This window comes from Haliaeetus albicilla, chromosome W, assembly GCF_947461875.1.
Source record: "Haliaeetus albicilla chromosome W, bHalAlb1.1, whole genome shotgun sequence".
Lineage (NCBI taxonomy): Eukaryota > Metazoa > Chordata > Aves > Accipitriformes > Accipitridae > Haliaeetus > Haliaeetus albicilla.
The window spans coordinates 11,332,780-11,358,902 of NC_091515.1; the positions used below are offsets into that span (position 1 = coordinate 11,332,780).

Below are 26,123 nucleotides of genomic sequence, written 5' to 3' on the forward strand. Positions count from 1 at the left end.
ACAATGAAAAAATTTGTAAATTTATTTAATAAGCAGATACTAATAGCCTAAGCAACTAAAAGGAAGCTAACATTACAGTGTGTTGTAAGAGCTGCTGCTTATAATAGAGACCCTTCTTGCAACGGGTGGCTTGAGAAGAAAGGTTTGGTTTTTTCACTACCTTGACAGAGGGATAATTACAGCTTTGGGACTGCTAGAGAGTTTGTGATAGTGCCAGGTGGAAGTAGGAGAAGTCTTGAGTATGGCAGCTCTGTTCTAAGGCACTAGCGACAAGCAAGAGGAGCTGAGGAAGAAGGTGGCTTTATAGACCTAGATGGTTAAATCTGCTGGTGAGTTGGATTAACGCATGAAATCCGTAGGAATTTAGGACTCAAACCCAAAAGCATCTAGGATGACTTCTGTCCTTATAAATGCAGGCTAGGTTATGTGCGTTTAGCCCAGGAAATTCATAAAAAGTTAGTTTTACAAACTGCAAGCCACAAAGCACTACCCAGTGCTCTCAGTGAAAACTCACATGCCACAGAATTTTGCATACTGCTGGAGGAGAGCAGAAGGGTGTAGCAAATGAGCTTGCAATAGGAACAATTTCCTAGGTGAAATTGTTTTAGGTAATTGTCCTGGTTTCAGCTGGGATAGTGTTATGTTTTGGGTTCAGTATGAGAAGAATGTTGATAACACACTGATGTTTTCAGTTGTTGCTAAGTAGTGTTTAGACTTAGTCAAGGATTTTTCAGCTTCTCATGCCCAGCCAGCAAGAAGGCTGGAGGGGCACAAGAATTGTGAGGGGACACAGCCAAGGCAGCTGACCCCAACTGGCCAAAGGGGTATTCCACACCATGTGATGTCATGCCTAGTATATAAACTGGGGGGTGTTGGCCTGGAGGGGGCAGATCGCTGCTCGAGAACTAACTGGGCGTTGGTTGGCGAGTGGTGAGCAATTGCATTGTGCATCACTTGTTTTGTATATTCCAGTCCTTTTATTATTATTGTCATTTTATTACTGTTATTATTATCATTATTATTTTCTTCCTTTCTGTTCTATTAAGCTGTTCTTATCTCAACCCACAAGTTTTACCTTTTTTTTCCCCAATTCCCTTCTCCATCCCACTGGGTGTGGGGGGAAGTGAGTGAGCAGCTGCATGGTGCTTAGTTGCTGGCTGGGGTTAAACCACGACAGTAATACAACAAATTGTCTCATGCTGCTGAGGAATGTCACATTGTTCTACACCATCTCTCCTAGACCTTTCATCTCTGCTAAGCCTTGCTGAGGGAAAGCTCTTCCTGTCTTGTCATCTGACAATCATTTTAATGGTGAACATTACATAAAACTACTACGTGCCTCTCTGTGTTCTGCTCTGCATCCTGTCTGTAATCTTGGCCAATCTTTAGTGCTTCAAAGGAAGCTGGGGGATCTTCAGAAGCAAACTTTACATGATGAAGAAAGAGAAAATCTTTTCTTATCTGGTCAGGTAACTGAAACACAGCATAGTAATATAAATGTAATGGAGCAAACAGAGTAGACAGTATGGTAATCACGACTTCTCTTGACTGTCCTGGGATATAAATGAACCAGACACCAAAGGACTGTTGATCAAAGCTTCAGTTTCTAATCTACAGTTCCCTCTATTTTGTATTCCAATAATAATACTGGATGTATTTGAGTATATGGAGAATATTTCATTTAGGTTTGGCATCCAACTTGAATGAACAGATAGAAGATATGATGTGCTTATTCCATAGTATTCCTAATCTATATTAAGTTTAAATAAACTTGTACTGTGAATATATGCTTTTGAGATGATAATATTAAAGGACAAGAGATTTTGACTTTGAAAATTACAGAAGAGGGGAATTAATTTCAGATAATCTTGTCTTTGTAAATACATCAAATACTCCAGATGTCTGTATGAAATTAGTTTTTGTTAAACAGTTGAATAATTTTTTAGAAATGGTAAAAGATTTCCAGCAGCATGCGAGGTCTGCCCAGGCAAATGCCCCGAATAGATGCAAAACAAACATATAAATGAAAAACATATATTGTAGCAAATTTGTACAAACAAATGAATTTTCGGCTTTGTAAGAACTAAAGGAAGGAATGGACGGACTTTGATGATGTGTTTTCTTATATGAATTAAAATAGAAATTATTTGAAGTATTTTATTTAAAGCTTATAATACTTAGATAATTTCCTTTTTAAAAAATAATGGAAACATTGTGGATTTGAACTTTTATGCTTAAACTGTCTAGGGAAAAATAATAAAACAGAATACAAAATTACTGGAAATGCAGATCACTGTTTTGTTTCACATAGATTCTTGTCTGGGTCTGGAGCTGCACGGATATAATGGGGCTGTGCAGGTCCAAAGTACAGATAGGCAAAAAACCCAAATAAGCCTAGAAAGATCAAAATGTGACTTCTCTTTTCTCTCCTTTCCTATCACTCCTTCTCCCCTCATACCTGAAAGTGGGAAATGTGTGAAGTACCTTATTTGATCACTATGTTATAGATTCTTGTACTAAGTTGCTTTTTGTGCTTTCCTTGTGCTCATACTCATTACCTTTCAAAGATTTTTGAAAAGAAAAAATTAATAGGAGTGGTGCACATTTTGAGTTAAGCTTATCAGAGATGTGCTCATAAATGACTGGCTAAATTCAGGATGTGGGTGGGGTTTAAGATTTTTTTTTTTTTGTATGTCTGAGTGATGATTTTGTGGGGTGGAGAAGATAATACAAAAGGAGAGGCTAAAAAATGTTTGGTTTTTTTAAATGACTAACTTTTAGCAGGAATGTTTGAACACATTCGCTAAAATTAGCACTTTTTTTTACAGCTTCTGGAAAAACATAAGAACACAGAAAGTATGGTAGATCTGCTTCAACTGTATCAAATGGAAGATGAAGCCTACAGTAGTCTTGCAGAAGCTACCATGGAGCTCTACCAGTACTTACTACAGCCATTCCGAGATATGAGGGAACTTGCGATGCTTAGAAGACAGCAGATAAAGGTATGGTAAAGGTAACTGAAGTTCTTATAAATGGGGAAATCATGCTTTTTAGTTACTGTTTACTACTTTTATTATGCAGTATATGCAGTGATGGTTTCTCCACTAAATGTTGACCCTATTTTTCCAGTTCCTTCACTCAGAGGAGTGTTTTTGAAGAGTGAGAATGTCTCTGACATGTAGCTAACCATCAACAGTTTAACTTACTATATTTGACTATTTAAATTCATTGTTGAATTTAAAAGGTGAAACTTACAATTTTGTGATTACTGGGAATACTGACTAATACATAAACCAGAAAGAGGCACATGCTGTACAGTATGTGACTGTTAATTCTTTTAAAAAATTCTACAGGAAGTTACTTTTCATTCTAGTTTTCTGAGATAATCTGATAAACCATGAGAAGTCAGTAGCTTCTCATCTCATATTGTGAAACACTTAAACATGGAAGTGTATTAAAGGTGTGTAATTTGTTGTAACACTTTAACAGTATATTTTCCTAAGAGCTAAAAAAGTATAGCCAGCTGAAGAATACTACATTTTGGTAAAACTGTTTTATAACGCATATGTTTGTTTTAATTAAAAATAATTCTGATTTTAAATACTGAACCAAAAATAACAAATGCCATCTTTATTGCATCTCAGAAGGACTTTTGATAAAATCAGCAGTTCCTACTGTCGTGGTTTAACCCCAGCCGGCAACTAAGCGCTATGCAGCCACTCCCTCACTCCTCCCTGCTCCCAGTGGGATGGGGAGGAGAATCGGGGGAAAAAAAAAAAAGTAAAACTCGTGGGTTGAGATAAGAACAGTTTAATAACTGAAATTAAATAAAATATAATAATAATAACAATATGTCCTGGTTTCAGCTGGGATAGAGTTAATTGTCTTCCTAGTAGCTGGTACAGTGCTATGTTTTGAGTTCAGTATGTGAAGAATGTTGATAACACTGATGTTTTCAGTTGTTGCTAAGTAGTGTTTAGACTAAAGTCAAGGATTTTTCAGCTTCTCATGCCCAGCCAGCAAGAAGGCTGGAGGGGCACAAGAAGTTGGCACAGGACACAGCCAGGGCAGCTGACCCAAACTGGCCAACAGGGTATTCCATACCATGTGACGTCACATCTAGTATATAAACTGGGGGGAGTGGGGGCAGGGGGATCACTGCTCAGGGACTAACTGGGCATCGATCGGCGGGTGGTGAGCATTTGCACTGTGCATCATTTGTATATTCCAATCCTTTTATTATTACTGTTGTCATTTTATTAGTATTATCATTATTAGTTTCTTCTTTTCTGTTCTATTAAACCCTTCTTATCTCAACCCAGGAGTTTTAGTTCTTTTCCCGATTTTCTCCCCCATTCCACTGGGTGTGGGGGGAGTGAGTGAGCAGCTGCGTGGTGCTTAGTTGCTGTGGTGGGTTGACCCTGGCTGGATGCCAGGTGCCCACCAAAGCCGTTCTATCACTCCCCCTCCTCAGCTGGACAGGGGAGAGAAAAATATAACAAAGAGCTTGCGGGTCGAGATAAGGACAGGAGAGATCACTCACCAATTACCGTCACGGGCAAAACAGACTCAGTTTGGGGAAAATTAACTCAATTTATTATGAATCAACCAGAGTAGGGTAATGAGAAATAAAACCAAATCTCAGAACACCTTCCCTCCACCCCTCCCTTCTTCCTGGGCGCAACTTCACTCCTGGATTTCTCTACCAAACCCCCCCAGCGGCACAGGGGGACAGGGATGGGGTTTACGGTCATCGCACGTTATTTTCTGCCGCTTCATCCTCCTCAGGGGCAGGACGCATCACACTCTTCCCCTGCTCCAGCGTGGGGTCCCACCCACGGGAGACAGTCCTCCACGAACTTCTCCAACGTGGGTCCTTCCCACGGGCTGCAGTTCTTCACAAACTGCTCCAGCATGGGTCCTTTCCACGGTGTGCAGTCCTTCAGGAGCACACTGCTCCAGCGTGGGTCCCCCACGGGGTCACAAGTCCTGCCAGAAAACCTGCTCTGTGGGCTCCTCTCTCCACAGATCTGCAGGTCCTGCCAGGACCCTGCTCCAGCGCGGGGTTCCCATGGGGTCACAGCCTCCTTCAGGAACCCACCTGCTCCGGCGTGGGGTCCTCCACGGGCTGCAGGTGGATATCTGCTCCACCGTGGACCTCCATGGGCTGCAGGGGGACAGCCTGCCTCACCATGGTCTTCACCACGGGCTGCAGGGGAATCTCCGCTCCGGCGCCTGGAGCATCTCCTCCCCCTCCTTCTTCACTGACCTTGGTGTCCACAGGGTTGTTTCTCTTACATGTTCTCACTCCTCTCTCTGGCGGCTGTTTCTCTCTGTCCCAACTTTTTTTCCTTCTTAAAAATGTTATATCACAGAGGCATTACCACTATCGCTGATTGGCTCGGCCTTGGCCGGTGGCGGGTCCATCTTAGAGGTGGCTGGTATGGGCTCTCTCGAACACAGGGGAAGCTTCCAGCAGCTTCTTACAGAAGCCACCCCCGTAACCCCCCCCCCCGCTACCAAAACCTTGCCACACAAAACCAATACACAAAGACACAAGAATCTTGATTTTTCAGGTAATTACTAATAAGCTGTATTGGGTTTGAGTGGCAAGGTTTTGGTAGAAAGAGGGCTACAGGGGTGGCTGCTGTGAGAAGATTCCAGAAGCTCTCCCCATGTCCGATAGAGCCAATGCCAGCCAGCTCCAAGACGGACCCACCGCTGGCCAAGTCTGAGCCAGTCAGAATGAGTTACTAAAATGAAAAAAAAAAAAAAAAGTTACAAGGATAATTAAGCTCGAATACAAATATCAGTATTTAGTCAAGATTGCCTATGCCTTCTGTAATTACTTTATTTAACATTTTTAGAGTTTTTCTGTATTAGGTATATGTGTTTTGATTTGTGGGGAAGTTGTTTTAGTTTGTTTTTTAAGAATTTGGTTTTTTTAATAAGTATTTTTTTTTAATCAGTTTAAGTTTGTTTGTTTTCAGAATGAGATTAGGAGGAAATGAATTGCTTTGCCTACAATCTTTGAGAACAGTGTTTAGTGTCCTCTTCTTTTGGAGCAAGACATAAAAAATGGAAGATGTATCATCTGGGTGTTAAATTTCTGCTGTTGCTGTGAAACTTTAGGCAAGAGACAAGCCTACAGGAGGGAAGGGAGAAACAAATACCAAATTCTGTGTGCTCAGCAGAGGCTTATTAGAGTAGGACAGCTGAATTCTTTGCAGATTCCTTCTTTGAAAAAAAAAACAGAACAAAAGTTCATAACAAAGTTAAAGCATTTAGAAGCTTGAAAATGCAGATTAGTGTTGTCCATGATAGAAGTCTTTTTTTTCTTTTTATCTTTTAACTTGATTGTATGCTAGATTTTCAGGTGTATTTTGCCTCATTTAGTGTGAAGGATGGATCATTTAGTATGGGTGAGGAATCAAAGCTGTACTGTGAAGCACTTACTTAAATATTGCTGAATTTGGAAAACCTAATGAAAAAGGTAGAAGACTATGGAAGGAGAAAAGGATGGCTTATTATGAAGTGGAACACAACTCTGGAGAACTGACTTTTGCCAAAATTTGTATTTAATTATGTATTAGTCATCTGACCCTAGAACAATGCATTCAGCAGTGATGTTTCTCTTTTTTTGGGGGCTCACAGCTTCAGAAACCTAGTTTTGTTTGTAGAAATGCTTAATATTTGTAAGTGCTGCTCAAATCCATGCGGACCTCCTTCTAAACGTGGCAAAATGCTTACCAGATATCATGCGTTCTTGAAAAAAGTGGACATTGCAAACACAACAGTGTTTGGGACCTACTTTTTTGTTTTTTAAATAATATGGGAATAATCCTGCTCGCCCCATGGCCTTTGGGGGACACACAAGTAAAAGCCAATTTGTAATGAACTGTATTATCAAATTGAGAAATGCTCACCAAAGAAGCAATTCTGTACTCGGTTCAAGATTAAAATGTAAGATACGCTTACTAGACATATTCTGTATGTCTAGTATGACCGTATTTTGTATGGTAAGTGTGAAAAGTTGTATTGATAAGCCAGCCAAACACTCAGAACTATAATTATGTTCATGGAATGCTAGAGAAGGTATAATAAAGGAATTGAAGACAGTATTGTAATTTATATACACTTAAAAGCTGTGCTGAATTTGTATAGGCATTTTTAAATGTCACTATTTCTGGACTGTTGCTGTTTTAGATGTAATAATATGTAAAGACATTCAACCAGTGAGTTTTAGCATGTTAATTTCACTGTTTGGATTACTGGTCCATTTCTTCTGATTTCAGACTCTTGGCTGTAACACAGGCATCAGGCAAGTGAAGCTCGATATTCAAATGCTGTATTATATGTTTTGGGCTATCTGTGTATTTCCCCCAAAATTCTGAAGACAAGTATAAACTTAAAACCGGAGTGCAAACAATATTTATAGATTATTTTATCTAGCATTTTGAATTCTAAATGGATTTTAAGATGCTCTTTTTGCTAGAAATCAGACTTCTAATGAACTAAAAAAAGCTGTAATATTTTTGATCTTAAAAATATTTCACATTTATACCCACAAATTTTTCATTTATCAAAAGGGATCATTTCCCTGTGAAAATTTAGCAATTTTTTTGTATGTTAAGAATATACATTGCCACAGCAGAAAAGTGGGAAGTAGTAGGCATCAGTAGCTGGAAAACCAAAGGTGAAATACTTCTCCCAAAATTTGGAAGAAGCAGAGCTAGCTACCTGTGCTCTGGTGCCTTTGATTTCAGATAGTTAAATCTTATTTTTTTCAGATCCTCCATATATAGTGCAGTCTTCTTCTGAAAGTATGGAGGGGAGGGACCGGTTCTAGTGGTTGATATTTGGCTATAGAACTTACTGACAGATTAATAGGATCAAGCCTTAGCCCTTTAAGACCAAGATATAAAGTAGTCTTTGATACAGGTTACCAAATCTGGTTATTTAAAAAAAAAAAATCTTTCAGAAGAATAACTTCATGTGCAAAAAAACCAAAGCCTTTTACGTATGTACAGTTGTATCCACTGGCCTTCACAGAGAGAAAGAAACTACCTTCTTAATTTGTATTTTTATGGTCTTATAATTGTGGACCAGTACTTCACAGTCATGGTGAGTAGGCACTGTGTTTGATCAAACCCCAGGTGAAATCAATGGGAGGCTTTCTTTTGTTCATGCTTTTTTTCCTTTTTTTTTTTCTTTTTTCTTTTTTTTTAAATGTGCTTGGTATTAGACTATAGATAAAATGTAAGATAAATTGTTTTATAACCTACACATAGATGCCAGCAAAACTTTGACACAAGCATTCTTGAAGGTCTGAGTTGGACTGGATTTGCTTAACTGAGCACTGATAATATCTTGATACAGGTGAGAGACTACAGTCATCATTACCTCTCAATTCATCTTCAGGAAATGAGAACATTAAAATGTAGTTATACATTAAATATATTTAAAAGCACTCTTAGTTTCATTGCATACATATTTATTATCTTCACTGACATGTTAATTCACTTGAGCATGAGGGGGTTTTAAGGACTTTAAATATACTAATGTTGAGGTCTAGCACTAGAAATAAGAGAGCAGCATATAGCTTAATAATTCATTTTTTTGAAATTGTAGAATGCTTTATTAGTCTATGTTGTGCTTCTCTTTCAAGCTCCTTTAAGCAGATACTAGTGTAGTTAAAAATCTAACTGTGGCTCAAACGTCTATAGATTTATTTGTTGGTTTAATACTTGGTGGTGAAGTGCAGTAGTGAACCTTATAGCTAATTTGACTTTGATTTGTGTAAAATTAAATACTTTGAAATAAATTATGTTGCACTGAATGTTTTAACTTTTGGTTTAAAAAAAATGTTTTTGCAAAGTATGAAACAAGTTCAAAGGAAAATGTAAGTTTAGCGATGAGGATAGCTAGCAAAATAGAGAGAATTACTTAAAAAATACTTAGAGAAATACTTGGGGGAAAAAAAATCTCTCAGAGTCAACTGAAGATGTGTTTGGGAAGGGAGTGGGCATCAGTGCTTCATACTCTTAATTTGTAGTCTTGCTCCCATACATCAAATGGATAAGTTCTGTATTACTAAATCCATGTTTTTATCATTGGCTCTAGAATAACTGATGTCTTAGTGAGCTGGTTTATGAACTGTGCGGGGTTTTTTGTTTTGTTTTTTTTAAGTCTCATAATATTTTTGAGTGCATGGTGGTCTTGCAGTGAAAAACATGAAAACAAAGCTATATAAAGTGCATTGGAGGACACTAAAGCAAGCACTGATTTAAAATGTATAGATTACTTGGCATGGCAATCAGCTCAACTTCATTCCTAAGTTTCTTTTGGTATATCTGTAGCTGAAGATGTGTCCTCACATCATCAGAAATCATAGATAAGCTTGGCTTTTGAAAAACCCATAGAGCAGGGAATAAATGGTAATCTAAGTTTATGCAAAATGGCTAGATTTGCAAATGAAGGTAATAAACTTTGTTGAAACTATTGTTTTCTTGTTTGAGGAACTGGTATAATATGCTGAATTATGCTGTGATAGTCTTTATAGTCTCAAAGTCTGTTTAGGAAGGGCTGTATGCCAGTTTCTGTTTACATCCTAAACTATAAATCCTGCAGATTTTTTATATAGCTTTTCTTTATGTGAACTCATGCCAAAATGTTTTGCTGACTTAAAGTCAGGATTTTATGGGCTTTCTGAAAAAAATAGTGCTCTAAACAGGCGATCTGATGGAAGGCAGGCTGGTAGTCTGAGTCAGTGAGGAACCTGAACTCTTGGTATGAGATTGCTAACTACAAAACTGTGGCATGTATCTGATCACTTAAATCTGCCTATCTGCAAGGTGAATGGAGTACAAAACTGCTCTGGATGTTCAACTGTAAAACTGACCAACAAGACTTGTAGAAAAATCTCATTATGTTTGAATGCCAAAAGTTTTGGTTGTGTTTTGTTGGGTTTTTTTAAAGTTCCCTCACAAAAGGCTGGGCTGGATAACAAACAAAATGGCAGGTGAAATTGTCAATAAATGTAATGCATGTGCAGAAAGGTGATGACAACCTCCAACAGTAAAACTTAACAAAATCCTATAGTTGCAGGCCTGTTTCTCATGTCTTCTCACAGTAAGCTTACTTTACTCTCTTCAAAGTTCAACATAACAATCTGAACTTTTCCAGAGAAGAATGTTTCTGTGCTCCAGTAGAAGAGTCTTGCCTCTCTGATTCATTCTCACTTGCTCACAGGCTAGACTAGGGACCTCCCTTCAGTTTGTTTCCTCTGAAGAACTCATTGGTTTTCTTTTGGAAATATATCCATACAGTGTAGAACAATGTTCTTTTATGTTCTGTTGCTCTGAAGCAATAGCCGATGGAAATAGATGTTTACCTGATGTATTGAAGTTAATGGCTTCTGCTGTTTCTTCCTCTTCTTGTGTGCTTTCCAACAACCACCTTTTGTGAAAGCTGTCATAATTTTCTTAGTTTCAAAGCATTATCTGAAGTAAAGCTTGCAAAACATGAAAGTCTTCAAAAGTGAGTCTCATCTTCACACACACAAAAAAGAATTTTATCTTAGCCAATTTTACCACGAGGCTTGGTTTCTTCTCAAAGAGAATATAGGGGTTTTTTTAGGAAGAATTAGCTGGAATGGGCTTTTTGAGAAAATGATGACTAGAAGGGAAACTATATTTGGCTATGTGATCTAGTTGTGAGATGAGAAGTTTTCCTGTTAGACCACACTTTCTTCAGAAATTCAAGTCTAAACGAGGAACTTACAGACCAAAAGGCGAGTTTGAGAAAATGCTAGGGAACCAAAAAGCCTTTTAGGTTAGAAAAAACTTCAACTATATCAGAGATTCTTAATTTTTAACTAAAATAATTTTTTTACTGAATTGAAAGCAGATACATATTGTATTGGGTTTGCATGGCAAGGTTTTGGTAGCTGGGTGGCTTCTGTGAGAAGACGCCAGAAGCTTCCCCCATGTCCGATAGAGCCAGTGCCAGCCAGCTCCAAGAAGGACCCACTGCTGGCCAAGGCTGAGCCAATCAGTGACGGTGGTAGTGCCTCTGGGATAACATATTTAAGAAGGGGAAAAAACTGCTGCGCAACAGCAGCCGGAAGAGAGGAGTGAGAATATGTGAGAGAAACAGCCCTGCAGACACCCAGGTCAGTGAAGGAGGGGGAGGAGATGCTCCAGGCACCAGAGCAGAGATTCCCCTGCAGCCTGTGGTGAAGACCATGGTGAGGCAGGCTGTCCCCCTGCAGCCCATGGAGGTCCATGGTGGAGCAGATATCCACCTGCAGCCTGGGGAGGACCCCACGCCGGAGCAGGTGGATACGCCCAAAGGAGGCTGTGACCCTGTGGAGAGCCTGCACTGGAGAAGGCTCCTGGCAGGACCTGGGACCCCATGGAGAGAGAGGAGCCCACGCTGGAGCAGTCCATTCCTGAAGGACTGCACCCCGTGGAAAGGACCCACACTGGAGCAGTTCGTGAAGATCTGTAGCCCGTGGGGAGGAGTCACGTTGGAGAAGTTCATGGAGGACTGTCTCCCGTGGGAGGGACCCCACGCTGGAGCAGGGGAAGAGCGTGAGGAGTCCTCCCCCTGAGGAGGAAGGAGCGGCAGAGACAACATGTGATGAACTGACCACAACACCCCAGTCCCCGTCCCCCTGCACCGCTCAGGGGGAGGAGGTAGAGAAATCAGGAGTGAAGTTGAGCCTAGGAAGAGGGGAGGGGTGGGGGAAGGTGATTTGTTCTTATTTCTCATTATCCTACTCTGATTTGATTGGTAATAAATTAAATTAATTTTCCCCAATTCGAGCCGGGTTTGCCTGTGATGGTAATTGGCGAGTGATCTCTCCCTGTCCTTATCTTGACCCACGAGCCTGTCATTATATTTTCTCTCCCCTGTCCAGCTGAGGGAGGGAGTGATAGAGTGGCTTTGGTGGGCACCTGGCATCCAGCCAGGGTCAACCCACCATGCGTATGTTTAAAAGAAACATCATTTAGATCACAACACTTCTTAGTTTTTCTTTCCTCACTCTGTCCATTTAAATTCTCTGGTGCCTTTTTTTAGTCATATCTAACGTGGTCAATAGTCATTCTAATAATATGTTTCTGTTTAGTTTATAAAATGACCTGTGCTCTTTTATGGACTATAAAAATGAAAGATGCTGGCATCATAAAGGTATGCAGTGAGCAAACTGAAGCATAAACATGTTATGCATGCATTGCAAATTGTAATGGAATGCAGAAGCACATAAGAACTTCCTTTAATTCCCTAATGAGAGTTATTGTCTTCACATATTGTCCTGGTTTCAGCTGGGATAGTGTTATGTTTTGGGTTCAGTATGAGAAGAATGTTGATAACACACTGATGTTTTCAGTTGTTGTTAAGCAGCGTTTAGACTAAGTCAAGGATTTTTTCAGCTTCTCATGCCCAGCCAGCAAGAAGGCTGGAGGGGCACAAGAAGTTGGGAGGGCACACAGCCAGGACAGCTGACCCAAACCGGCCAAAGGGATATTCCACACCATGTGATGTCATGCCTAGTATATAAACTGGGGGGAGTTGGCCTGGAGGGGGCAGATTGCTGCTCGGGAACTAACGGGGCATCGGTCGGCGAGCGGTGAGCAATTGCATTGTGCATCACTTGTTTTGTATATTCCAATCCTTTTATTATTATTATTGTCATTTTATTATTGTTAATATTACCATTATTAGTTTCTTCCTTTCTGTTCTATTAAACTGTTCTTATCTCAACCCACGAGTTTTACCTTTTTCCTTCCGATTCTCTCCACCATCCCACTGGGTGGGGGGAGTAAGTGAGTGGCTGCGTGGTGCTTAGTTGCTGGCTGGGGTTAAACCACGACACATATATATTTATTACAGGTGATTATTTATTGAAGAGAATATAGGAAACAAAGTCTTCAATACTCATGAGCCTGTTCATGTTGCTATTTAATGGTCCATGTGTGTTTCCCTTTTCCTCTTTAAATTCTCAGCTAGGATAAACTGTAGGTTTGAGAGAGTGGTCTCTTCCTCCATTTCATGGAGGTGTTGTAGGTGGGGAGGTAAGCTGCTGTACGTTCTTCATAAGCTGCAACCTTCAGAGGCGGGTTCTCTCTCTTTCCTCCCCAACTTTTCTCCTTATTACAGCTGTGGTCTTAATTAAACTACCATTTTTTTTCCACGGGCTTACTTTCTAGTTCCTATGATAAGATACAACTCTACATAATTTATATGTCCTATATAAATATACCCAAATTATATTATTTAAATTGAATATTATGATTTAATATATATTTGCTGCAGTGGCACTGTACTGGGCTAAGCAGAATCCACTGTCAAGGAAGGATAGGGGGACCGTGTATATTTTACCACTATGTCTCAGTTGTTCATCTCTGTTTTTCTCTGGTGATTGTCTGTCCTGCCCTGTAAGGATGACGGGCATAAATTTCATTAATGACTGAGAGATTATAATAATTTTCTAGGTAGGTTGCACTTGAAAACTGATAATTCTTCTCTCAAGTGATTGGTAATTGTCAGTATTTACATTCACAGTATGGCTATCTGTTTTTTCTGGGATTTTTTCCCCCCATGTTTCCCCAGAGTGTGCCAGGAGCATGGCCAAAAGTGGCTGTTTGCATGCCCTCTATCTTTTTTTTAATCACAGTTATTGAGCTTAGATTATAAAGAATGATATTAATTACCTTTGGAAAGGTTGCTAGCAGTATTTTCTTTTACACTGGTTTTGGTTGTTTTGTGTTTTTATAACTCAATTTTTCTTTGTTACATTTCTTGATGGAGAAATTGAATCAGGTGGAATGCACTGGCTGGATGGGAAGAGATTGCTTTTCCCCTGGGGAACACTGGAGCACGTTCAGGTCAATGGAGAGGCTGTCAGAGGCCACAGAGCGTGTATGTCAGGCAAGCCCAGAAAATGAAGCCTTGAGCTTGGGCAGGAACACCACTTTGGTACCTTGGAAGCGGCAATCTCTATTCTTTTCTATTAGGTCAATGACTTTCTGAGGGGTTTGCAACTTCCAAGGTACCAAAGTAGTTTGCTGCCACTCAGAAAGTCATTGACCTAATAGAAACAAAGATGGGAAGCAAGGACCTGCCTTTAAGGACACAGTGCAGAGTGTGTTCATTGAATACCTTTCTGGAGTCTCCTGACAGTCTGCTTTCCACAAAATGAGATCCTCTCATGAAGTGAAATATTAAGGTAACTTGATTGCTTTCCTTCCCCTTGCATGAGAATATCTCTGGTTGCTCTAGGTAAGACTTAAGTTAACTTCCCTGAATTTTGTTTGATTCATTTGACTCCTACTGCCCCATGAGTAGTCTGAGATGCCTTCTGCTGGCAATGAGTAGCTACAGTGTGTTATCCTGAACTTAACTAGACTATCCAAAGAGTGACAAAGATCCCTGTGGCTGAGGACTCTTACTCTACGAATCAGCCCAGGAACCTGGATCTCCTGAGCATTTGCAGCTCTTGATTTCCAGGACTCTTGTCCCCTATTCTTGAACTTTCTCATTCTGAATTTGTCACCTTGAACCTCAGTTGCCTCTGGCTGGCAAATCTGTTAAATGGTTGTTGGGACAAGCAGTGTCTCTGGTCATGGATATCCTAAACAATAGCAGTAAGGACTAAACTTAGCATTTCTTTATGGTCAAATAGTCCAGCTTCTTTTCCTATTAACCTAGGCTGCTTGTCAGATGTAAAGGAAACAAGCTTATCAGTTTAAGGTTCATCCTCAGCTCCTACCTATCTCCCTTTCTTAAGGAAGCAGCTGGGGTTTTTCACCTGTCGAAGACTGTTCCCCACTGGTACTTGGATTCCGTCTGCACCCGCTAAATGGACATTCCCTTTGAAACAATGAGAGCCTGCCATTTCATGGCTTTGGGGTCAGGAAGTTAACATTTTGTGTGTGTGTGTGTGTGTGCGCGTGCGCCTTATCCAAGCTGCAGAATGCAAAGGCCGAAGTGTCCCTCTGTATTGTCCTTGCATATCATGAATGTTAGATGTGCTTTGGTCTTTGGTCTTTTGCTTGTACTACAAGATGCTTCAAGAAGAATCCTCACCTATTCATTTTCATGGTCAATAATTCTAAGTTTGACTGTCTTGCTAGATAACAAGCTGTGTAGGTATAGGCTATAAGACTGCTAAGCATCAGGGCAGGTCAGCTCAAGCAGCACTAGGGAAATGCTTCTGTCCTGTGTATCTTTCTGGGGTTCCGTTCAGGCTTTTGTTAAGCACGAACTATTGCTGCAGCCTCAAGGCACGATGTTGGTCTGTTCTTGTTCATGTAACTACTTGAGGACTCCCTTCCAGACAGTGGTCATTTGTGGAGTACGCTGCTCAGTGTCTTTTAAATGTGAATGTGTATATGAACAGATGCATAAAGGGAAAGGGAAGGTACTCATCAGTAACTGTACCACCTTGAACTGGTCCATCCTCATAAATGTTTACAGCTCCATCTTCCTTGTTTCCCCAGTTTCTAAAGCTTTGCAGGACCGTGATCATCTGCTTAAGGTTGCGCATAAATATGCATACTTGTATGGGTATTGCTAAAGCAAAGGCTTCTTTGGGTTTTCTGTGCCTTGCCATATGAATACCCTCAGCATGAAGGACTGTATGGATGACATACTTGGGATTGCAGTTAATGAAAAGGTGCTTCCCTTTTTTCTTACTTGTAAATACTTGCTCTAGGGAACAAAGATACAATTGTATTGTGCCTTCATAAATCTCTCTAGCTTGTACTGTGTGTGAGTTACTTTGAGGCTTCTTATTCTCTTAGAAATGATGGCTAAGAAGAATGTTACATTACTCAGTGATCCCATGTCAATTCCAGTATCAAATTACCTCATCTTTACCAAGGAAAAGTAAGACTTTTAACGGTATTGTTTTTATCCTGCTTCTCAAAGGAACTTGCTGTTTCAGAGTTCTGTGTAAATGGAAAGCATTAACTTCACCAGTCATCGTTCACTGGTACATACATACAGTTTGAAGTTTATTTGGAAATTCTTGTCTGTCCATTCATAAGCATTCCCTGTGGCAATCATGGTACATATGTGCTTCATCAAATTACATGTTACAACCTATCTAGTAAAATTATTATTCACTTATCATTTATTCCCTTTTTTTCCCCCTGTTGCCTTTCTAAGGGTTTTGGAAATATATAAGAAGTAGATTAAAATATCTTATTAAACTACTTTAAACATTTTTCAAGAAATGAACAATTACATAGAAGGCATCTGTATATTTTTACTTTTTAAAATCATCCCTCTAAGAGATGGGCTAAGTGGATAAGCAGAGGTAGATCCTGAAGAGTCACTTAAAAACCTACTATTTGTAGTTTAAGAATAGAGTGGAATGGCTCTTTGAGACCAGATGGAAGCTTTGTTAAATGAAGATGGATATTTGAGGCATTAGAACTTCAGGTTAAAATATCTGGTGACATAGAAGATTATGAGCGCTTTGGGGTTTGGGGGTTTTTGTTTATACTAGTGAGGTGTCATCTTGACTGATGTAAATGAAAAATATTCAAAATTAAGGCTTTGGTGTTGCAGGAACAGGCTTAAATATTTAATTATTAGATATATAGTCTGTTGTCTGCAGTGGGACTACTTAATACCTTAACTTTTAAAAAGTGTGTAAAAATTTTTCAGTTTTGGGAAAGCTATATTTTTTTATTAATTATTGAAAGAAACTCCAGATCTTTTACTGGCTTCAGATAGTTGTCTCTTCAAAATAAAATTGCTTTGGTTTTAGCAATGAAAAGATATTTGAACTCCCAGTCACTAGGAAAATATATTTTAAAAAGTTATCTATAACAAAGGAAAACTACTAAAATGTTGATGACTACTTCCCACTACCCCAGCACATCCCCCTGTTTCCAGCTTCGTTCTGACTAAAGAGCATTCATTTACTTCAGAATGGAATCATAGAATTGTAAAATATCTCAAGTTGGAAGGGACCCATAAAGATCATCGAGTCCAACTCCCTGCTCCTCACAGGACTACCTAAAACTAAACCATATGGCTAAGAGCGTCGTCCAGACCTTCCTTGAACTCTAACAGGCTTGGGGCTGTGACCACTTCCCTGGGGAGCCTGTTCCAGTGACCAACCACCCTCTCAGTGAAGAACCTTTTCCTAATGTCCAATCTGAACTTCCCCTGGCGCAGCTTCATTCCATTTCCATGTGTCCTATCCCTGGTCACCAGAGAGAGGGGATCAGCACCTCCCCCTCTGATGCCCCCCTTGAGATAGTTGTAGACTGCGATGAGGTCACCCCTCAGCCTTCTCTTCTCCAAGCTGAACAAACCAAGTGACCTCAGCCGCTCCTCATAAGCCTTGCCCTCAAGACCTTTCACCATCTTGGTCACCTTCCTCTGGACACACTCTAATAGTCTGATGTCCTTCTCATATTGAGGCACCCAAAACTGCACACAGTACTTGAGGTGGGGCCACACCAGTGCAGTGTAGAGGGGGACAATCCCCTCCCAGGTTAATATTTCAGGCTGGAAGAAAGCCTGGATGAAGCATGCTTGTTATCTGAAGATAATAAGATATTTAACAAAAAGATATTGGCAGATCAAATTTACATTTGAGTTTGTCATGCTTCCAGTGAGAATAGTAATGAAACTGTGGATGTACTTTTTCAACAGAAAGGAGCACTTCAAAGAGTTTTTTCTGCTGAATAGAAGCCATGGTGATTTGCTGGTAGTTTTCTCTCATTTATGTTTTTCTTTCTTTCTTAGCCACTCTGAAACTGGTTGCTGTTGGCAAAATAGCAATGATTAATTGTGTTGTTGATTATGGACTGATTTATTTTCAGATCTCGGTAGAGAATGACTACCTAGGCCCCAGAAGAATTGAGAGTCTGCAAAAAGAAGATGCTGATTGGCAGAGAAAAGCCCACATGGCTGTGCTTTCTATTCAAGATCTTACAGTTAAATACTTTGAAATAACAGCTAAAGCACAGAAAGGTAGCTATTTTTTACTATCCTATACTTCAAATAAGAAATCTTTAAAAGTTTATTTAATGTTTACCATGTTCTGTATCGTATTGTGTGATTGATTTATTTTTTTTCATCAGTGTCCTGGTTTCAGCTGGGATGTAGTTAACTGTCTTCCTAGTAGCTGGTACAGTGCTATGTTTTGAGTTCAGTATGTGAAGAATGTTGATAACACTGATGTTTTCAGTTGTTGCTCAGTAGTGTTTAGACTACAGTCAAGGATTTTTCAGCTTCTCATGCCCAGCCAGGGCACCTGACCCAAACTGGCCAACAGTGTATTCCATACCATGGGACGTCCCATCTAGTTTAGGAACTGGGAAGTGGGGGGGGGAGGGATTCGCCGCTTGGGGACTGGCTGGGTGTCGGTCGGCGGGTGGTGAGCAATTGCCCTGCGCATCATTTGTACATTTCAATCCTTTTATTACTACTGTTGTCATTTTATTAGTGTTATCATTATCATTATTAGTCTCTTCTTTTCTGTTCTATTAAATCGTTCTTATCTCAACCCAGGAGTTTTACTTCTTTTCCTGATTTTCTCCCCCATCCCACTGGATGGGGGGGGAGTGAGTGAGCGGCTGCGTGGTGCTTAGTTGCTGGCTGGGGTTAAACCACGACAATCAGTCCTCCGTGAGGAAAATGCAGTCATCATTCCCATTATTTTTTTCTTCTGTGTCTATTTGTATTATTCACAAATAAGCCTTTTCAGAACATCATCAGAAGTGGGCAGAATAGAAATTTTTAAATATAGTTTCACAACCACCTTCTCAATGTGACTGTATTAGCTGCATTGTACATTTGCAAAGTATTTAGGGAGCATAGAGTCCCTGAAGGATTCTGTCTTCTATACTGGATATGGCAGACCACCATAGTAAGTGTTTATTATCTTTCAATTAATTTCCTTTTCCTGTCTCCCCTGCCTTTCAGTAATTTTTTCATAGCTCTAAATATTAATCAACAACTCAGTTTAAGTACTCAGTGAAAGCTGCTCTGTTCTTCAGAAATCTTCATGGATATAACCTTGGCATTTCTATACTTGAAGAATGTGGTAGTTTTACTAAAGAGTTGGTACAGTTAAACTAGGTCATATGACTTGCATATTCATCTTGCGCTTTCATCCTTGTACCATTTTAACCTAAGTAATTAGTTTAATAGGGCAAACAAACCTGAGGATGTGGTTTCATGTCACCTCTTTTAGTTTGACTGTGGGCTACCGCTGACAGAGTTTGTTCCACTCTTTTCCCTGTCTGAGTGTGGGTTCCTGTTTGTTTCTTTGCCTTGGTGATAGTGATTTTGCAACCAGATAAATGAGCTGTACCCATGGGAGAAAATCTTTTTTGATGGGTAGGTTCCCTGTCATCTCCCTGCATGACTGCTAGATCTGTCTTGAGAAGAAGTCACTGCAAAATGATTCCTTTCAGTGATGACCCAAGTTAAGGATAACATGAAACTCCACCTTATTTTGAAAAAAATGACTAAACCAGTTCAAGTGTGTTGGAATTAATTTATTGCAGCAAATTCTAAATGTATTTAATCAGTTTGGTTCCTTTACTAGTATGACAAAGGCAAGTAAAATACCACATTAGTTGATAGAGAATGTATATTTATAGTTACTTCGGTTTTGTTTTGTTTACATGCTGTTTTTATGTACAGCAGTCAAGATTGTGGGGAAAAACACTGGGAAATGAAATGCCTGGAGACTGTTGACAACTGTAGACCTTTGGTGTACAGATTGCTTGCCTTTTTTGTTATGTTTTGGGGTTTTTGGCCTCCTGTTGATCACAGGGTGGTCTTACATACCAAAATATTAACAGATGACAGAGGAAAAACACATGAGAACAAAAAGGTATTTTTTATTACCTAACAACAGCATGTAATATCTTCTAGCACCTAGGGACTGAATCATAGAATCATAGAATGGTTTGGGTTGGAAGGGACCTTAAAGTTCATCTAGTTTCAACCCCCCTGCCATAGGCAGGGACACCTTCTACTAGACCAGGTTGCTCAAAGCCCCATCCAACCTGGCCTTGAACACTTCCAGGGTGGGGGCATCCACAACCTCTATGGGCAACCTGTTCCAGTGCCTCACCACCCTCACAGTGAAGAATTTCTTCCTTATATCTAGTCTGAATGTACCCTCTTTCACTTTAAGGCCATTACCCCTTGTCCTATCACTACATGCCCTTGTAAAAAGTCTGTCCCCATCTTTCTTATAAGCCCCCTTTAAGTATTGAAAGGCCGCAATAAGGTCTCCCTGGAGCCTTCTCTTCTCCAGGATAAACAACCTCAACTCTCTCAGCCTATCCTCATAGGGGATGTGCTCCAGCCCCCTGATAATCTTCATGGACCTCCTCTGGACTCACTCCAACAGGTCCATGTCCTTCTTATGTTGGGGGCCCCAGAGCTGAACACAGTACTCCAGGTGGGGTCTCACAAGTGTGGACACATATTTAGCTAAGGGTCACAAGAGCATTCCAGATGCCTTTAGAAGGCCTTGAACAGAATAAACAAGAAGACAAAAAAAAGAAAGATGCCAATTAGAAGAACACAGGTGCGCATTCCACGATAAAGGGAACTTGGCACAAAGAACCTCAATTCGGCAGTTTATCTTGACCAATTAGACTGAGACAAGTTTCGCATGTTTTAGTTGATATAACCAATTATGTCCTATGTTTATGCACGTGTACAGAGTTAGTATAACCAACTATATCTTATGTTTATGCACGTGTACAGTGTCAATATAACCAATCATATTTTATGCTTGTGCGCGTGGACACTATATGCTTGCATGCAGCAACCAATCAGAGCTTTTAAGGAACTTAGAGAATTGTATAAGAATGATCAGCTAGGCTCAATAAACTGGCGACTTTGATCATCATATTGGTGTCCTGTCGTCCATCCCCACATGGAATTTCTCTACATCTGGTGACCTCCGACGTGATCCAGTAAGGAACAAGAGGGGAACGCTAACAACTGAAAAGGCGGGGGAGATTGCCGCGGATGCCGGTGGGCTTATAAGAAAGCGCCGGGCTGCTCGAGAGAGGCAGGAATCGTAAGCTTACGTGATAAAAGGCGGCATGGGTTTCGCAGCATCTGCGAAGGAAAAGGCAGCCATAAAGACATTTATGAGGCTGGCTGAAAAAACAGAGATGGATATTAAAAAGGACTCGCCCGTAAAGGAGGTGAGCGGTCGGGGGAGGAGATGGGGTCTACGCTTTCCAAAGAAGAAGAAGCGGTAGTTAAGCTCCCCCAACATATACTCTCTGAGAGAGGCAAAAAATATGATAAAGCTTGTTTAAAGTGGCTTCTACAATGGAGCAAGGACAGAAACCTTTTAATTAGTGTGGGTACAGCTTTTGAGCTTAGTACCTGGAAAGCTATCGGAACCTCCCTATGGGATGAAATTAGTGACGGGTCTGAAGAAGTTAAAGGTCTTGCAACTTTATGGAAATTAATTAAGACACCTCTGCAAGAAATGAAAGCAGATCGTAAAGCATCTGCGTCTGCTTTTGCTGCTCTCTCTCCAACCGCAAGCGAAGGGGAAAAGCGGGGAGAAAAACATAATGCAGCGAGAGAGACTTTTTGGAGCTTGTCCGCCTGCTCCTGTGCCCTTGACTTCTGCTCCACTCCCTGGGACTGCCGATATTAATCAGCCATCTGACAGTTCCCAAGCCTCCCTAACCGTACGCTTAAAGGAAACCCTACGGAATCAGGAAGCGAGTAAAAATCCACCTACGAGAAAACAGCCCCCAGATACCACCATTCAACATGAACAAATTATACCTAGCATATACCCTCCGTTGCCTCCGTCTGCGCCTGGGTCGCCTCAAGAGCATGAAGAGGGGCCGGAGCTCACTTCGCAGCAGTTGCAGTTTAGTAATAGAAAAGCTGGCACAGTTGGAGGCTGCCGCGAAGCGAGAAAAACTGCCAGCCCTGCTGTCGGAAAAGACTTAGCCATTCAAAATGCAAATGCAAAATGCAGACAAATCATTGCATCACTTCTGCGAACAGCTACATTAGTAGATATCATCGAGGCTTGTAATCACTTACCTATAATACAGGAACAAGAGAAAGCAAAAATACATGCTGAAGCTCATGCTGCAGCACTCGCTGTAGCGTTACGACTGATGGTGAGACAGGGAAAAGGATACCGCGGTCCACACAAAGGCCCTTTAACATGTTATCAGTGTGGTCAACCAGGGCATGTGAAACGTACATGACATACAAAAACTTGTCGGAGACCCAAAGTGGATTCGACCTTATTGTGGTATTACAAATACAGACTTACAGCCGCTGCTGGATTTATTGCGGGGCAGCGATAGCTTAACTTCTACAAGACAACTAAGTGCGCTGGGGCGGCAAGCCTTGGCAGCAATTGAACAAAAAATCACATCATCCATGTCTGGCAGATACGTTCCTGATTTACCCATAAATTTGAAACCTTATGCTGAGATTGATATGGAACACACTGACTGTAGTAAGCAGCATGGCAGTGACACCGGTGATTGATCCACATCATTTAACGCCGTGGGACAGTAAGAATGTTTGGGTGTCACTAGCTAAAGCTATTAATCAAACCTCTTTTTGTGTGTCATTGGCATTACCTGAACAGTCTTTTATTCTTGTGTATTTTATTAGGTATAATGTTGTTTTTACTGTGTTTAATTAATTGTGTTCATAGATCTTTGCAAAGGGCAATACAGCAGGTGTTAACTGACGAAATACAAAAAGGGAGAGTAGGGAATCTCTCTCCACAAGAAAAGTTAGCTAAAGCCAAAATTAGGGGTAAGGTCATGGTTTTAGTTAAGAATCTAGAAACAGGGCAATGGGAAGGTCCATTTCCATTAATAACCTGGGAACAAGGTTATGATTGTGTTTCCACAGATACAGGCCCACAATGGACTCCCGCTCGATTTGTACGACCATCATCATCTGGAACATCCTAGATGGTGCGGCAATATGAATACCACCTCAGCCAAAAACTAACGTGTAGGTCACCTTGGCCAACATAACAGGTCAAGATTCTCTGTGCATTGCAACCGCATCACAAAGCCCATGAACCAATAGACAGGATGGCTATGACTTGTGCAGCGTGCCTGGCCAGTGAGCGCATGCGTCATAGGTTGCAACTGAGGTGGATTTTGGCACCCGCTGGCCACGTGTGCTGAAATCCATTCCTCTGCAAATGTATAAATACCGGGATTTTCCAAAGAGCATCGGGCTGGTGTACGGCAAGGCCATTGTTGCCTCCGTGGGGACACCCACGTAAAGCTGACACCTACCGATTGCTGGGCTGAGTTCACGGAGCAAGATGGCACAAGAATGTACAGATGGTCCATCTTCCTCACAGTCCTCGGATGGACGTAGTCATGGATACCGCCGCAAACCAAAGAAAACATCTGGATGACCCTGGCTGACATGACCAGACAAGATTGCTTATACCTCAGTACAGCAACACCAAGCAATCCCTTTTTCACAGGTTTAATAGGGGGTTCCACTGACATCAACAAAGTTTAAGAACTTACTGATGGAGACCCCTGTGCAGCAGGTCATGGACTCAATGGATGGGAATGCCTGGTTTCCACGGATCGGGCATTCACCCTCATTGCCACCCCAGGAATCACAAATTCTGGGGTCCCTGAATACAGATTGGTGTAGTATTATCTGATTTACTGTTAGATGTAGATAGTATTAGACACACAACCTTACAAAATAGAGCTGCTCTTAAATCATTAGTTAAGATAGTTTTGGTTTATCTTTTAGTGTTTGGGTTTTTTTTATTTTGTGTGCCTTGTATGTTGCAATGTGTTTAAAAATTAATTGATAGATCAAGTAAGGCTGTGGTAATTGACGAAAAACAAAAAAGGGGGAATTGTGGACACATATTTAGCTAATGGTCACAAGAGCATTCCAGACGCCTTTAGAAGGCCTTGAACAGAATAAACAAGAAGACAGAAAAAAGAAAGATGCCAATTAGAAGAACACAGGTGCGCATTCCATGATAAAGGGAACTTGGCACAAAGAACCTCAATTCGGCAGTTTATCTTGACCAATTAGACTGAGACAAGTTTTGCCTGTTTTAGTTGATATAACCAATTATGTCCTATGTTTATGCGCGTGTACAGAGTTAGTATAACCAATTATATCTTATGTTTATGCGCGTGTACAGTGTCGATATAACCAATCATATTTTATGCTTGTGCGCGTGGACACTATATGCTTGCATGCAGCAACCAATCAGAGCTTTTAAGGAACTTAGAGAATTGTATAAGAATGATCAGCTAGGCTCAATAAACTGGCGACTTTGATCATCATATTGGTGTCCTGTCGTCCATCCCCACATGGAATTTCTCTACACACAAGAGCAGAGCAGAGGGGCACAATCACCTCCCTTGACCTGCTGGTCACGCTTCTTTTGATGCAGCCCAGGATGCAATTGGCTTTCTGGGCTGCAAGCACACATTGCTGGCTCATATTCAGTTTTTCATCCACCAACACCCCCAAGTCCTTCTCTGCAGGGCTGCTCTCAAACCGCTCATCCCCCAGCCTGTATTTGTGCCTGGGATTGCCCTGACCCAGGTGCAGGACCTTGCTCTTGAGCTTGTTGAACTTCACAAGGTGCACACGCTACCCCTTTGGTTCTGTGACTCTCATGGCCTTTGCTTTGCAAAGCTAAGTGTACAGTATCATGTGATTGTTCTGTATATTAAAAATTGTGAAAGTCTCGTGTGTCAGCCTAAATGATGTCTGGTGCTCAAGAAGAAAAAGTCTGAATCAAGCAAGGGACTACTGCTACTCTGAACTCTTACTGAAAAGATTCTCATTCATCTCTGCATAGTAAGGGCAGATTGTACTTTTTTTAGTTAACTTGAATTAATTTTGTAAAGCAACCTGCATTTTGAGGTAAAAAAAATAGATATTCTCATTTAAATTTAATTCAGTATTCTTACAGAATCGCACTTGAGGTCAAACTGAAATTTTTGTTTTAAATTGTAATTCTTATTTCACTCTGCAGATTTGTGTTAAAGTTATGAATGTGCTGTAAAAGTTATCAAGGGAAACTGGAGACTTTAGTAGCTGATGATTGGGGCTTTCAGAAGCAGGGAAAATTTGGGATGTAGTTTAAGGCCCCATGATAATATTAACCAGATACTTTTATTAAGTCAGGATTTCTGAATGTGTGGTTCAAGTGTTCAAGTACTGTGTATTCAGAATGGTTCCTCTGTGGGCAACAAAAATTGGAATTATAATGGTTTAATGATCAACAAATAGCTAATTGCATATTTACACAAGTCCTAAGAATACTTACATCTTAGATATGAAGGTTAATGCTCTGTAGAATGACTATTCTCTGCTAAGAGAACTTTGTATGTTTTTAGATACAAATATGTGCATAGTCTCTACAGTAGAATCACTAGTAATCTGAAGAGTAGACTGGTAAGCTGTCTGTTTTTTCTTCCCTTCTCTAGCTGTGTACGATCGAATGCGAGCAGACCAGAAAAAATTTGGTAAGGCAGCATGGGCAGCAGCAGTGGAACGTATGGAAAAGCTTCAGTATGCAGTTTCTAAGGAGACTTTGCAGTTGATGCGTGCTAAAGAAATCTGTTTGGAGCAGAAGAAACATGCACTGAAGGAGGAGGTAATTTTTCATACCAATAAATAGAAAAATAAAACATGCAGGAAAAAAACCAAACCTTGAAGAATGTACTTGGGGGGGGGGGGGGGAACAAACAACAAAAAACAACAGACTTTAAAGTCATTATTTTTCAGCTTTTAATAATAAAAGTCTGTATTTTAACTTTTACCACATTCTACCATGTTAGGCAAATGGAGTTGCAGTGTAGGTGTGGTGGGTTTTGTGCCACTTATTTATGTTTTCTGTTCACCTTTTCCTGGTTAGTCAATCAGGAAGACAGTTTTTACTGTTAATGCTATCCACTGAGATTAATAAAATGAAGAGAAGGGATAGGAACAGAAATCTGCTGCTATGTAATCTCCACACTTTAGCTCTCAGAGGCATGATCACCTTTTTGGAGTAGTTTTGACATTCCAGATGCAAGATACAGATGACTAGCCTTTTCTACTGCACTCTCTTT

General features: G+C 40.5%; 1 protein-coding gene across 1 annotated transcript in view; it reads left to right on the top strand.

The window, feature by feature from the left end:
• Positions 1-26,123, top strand: part of LOC138683275 (junction-mediating and -regulatory protein-like) — a 114,817-nt gene that overhangs the window by 22,605 nt on the left and 66,089 nt on the right. The window contains 3 exon segments of the mRNA XM_069774845.1: positions 2,829-3,002; positions 17,850-18,000; positions 25,497-25,666. Coding sequence (XP_069630946.1) covers positions 2,829-3,002; positions 17,850-18,000; positions 25,497-25,666 — 495 coding nt within the window.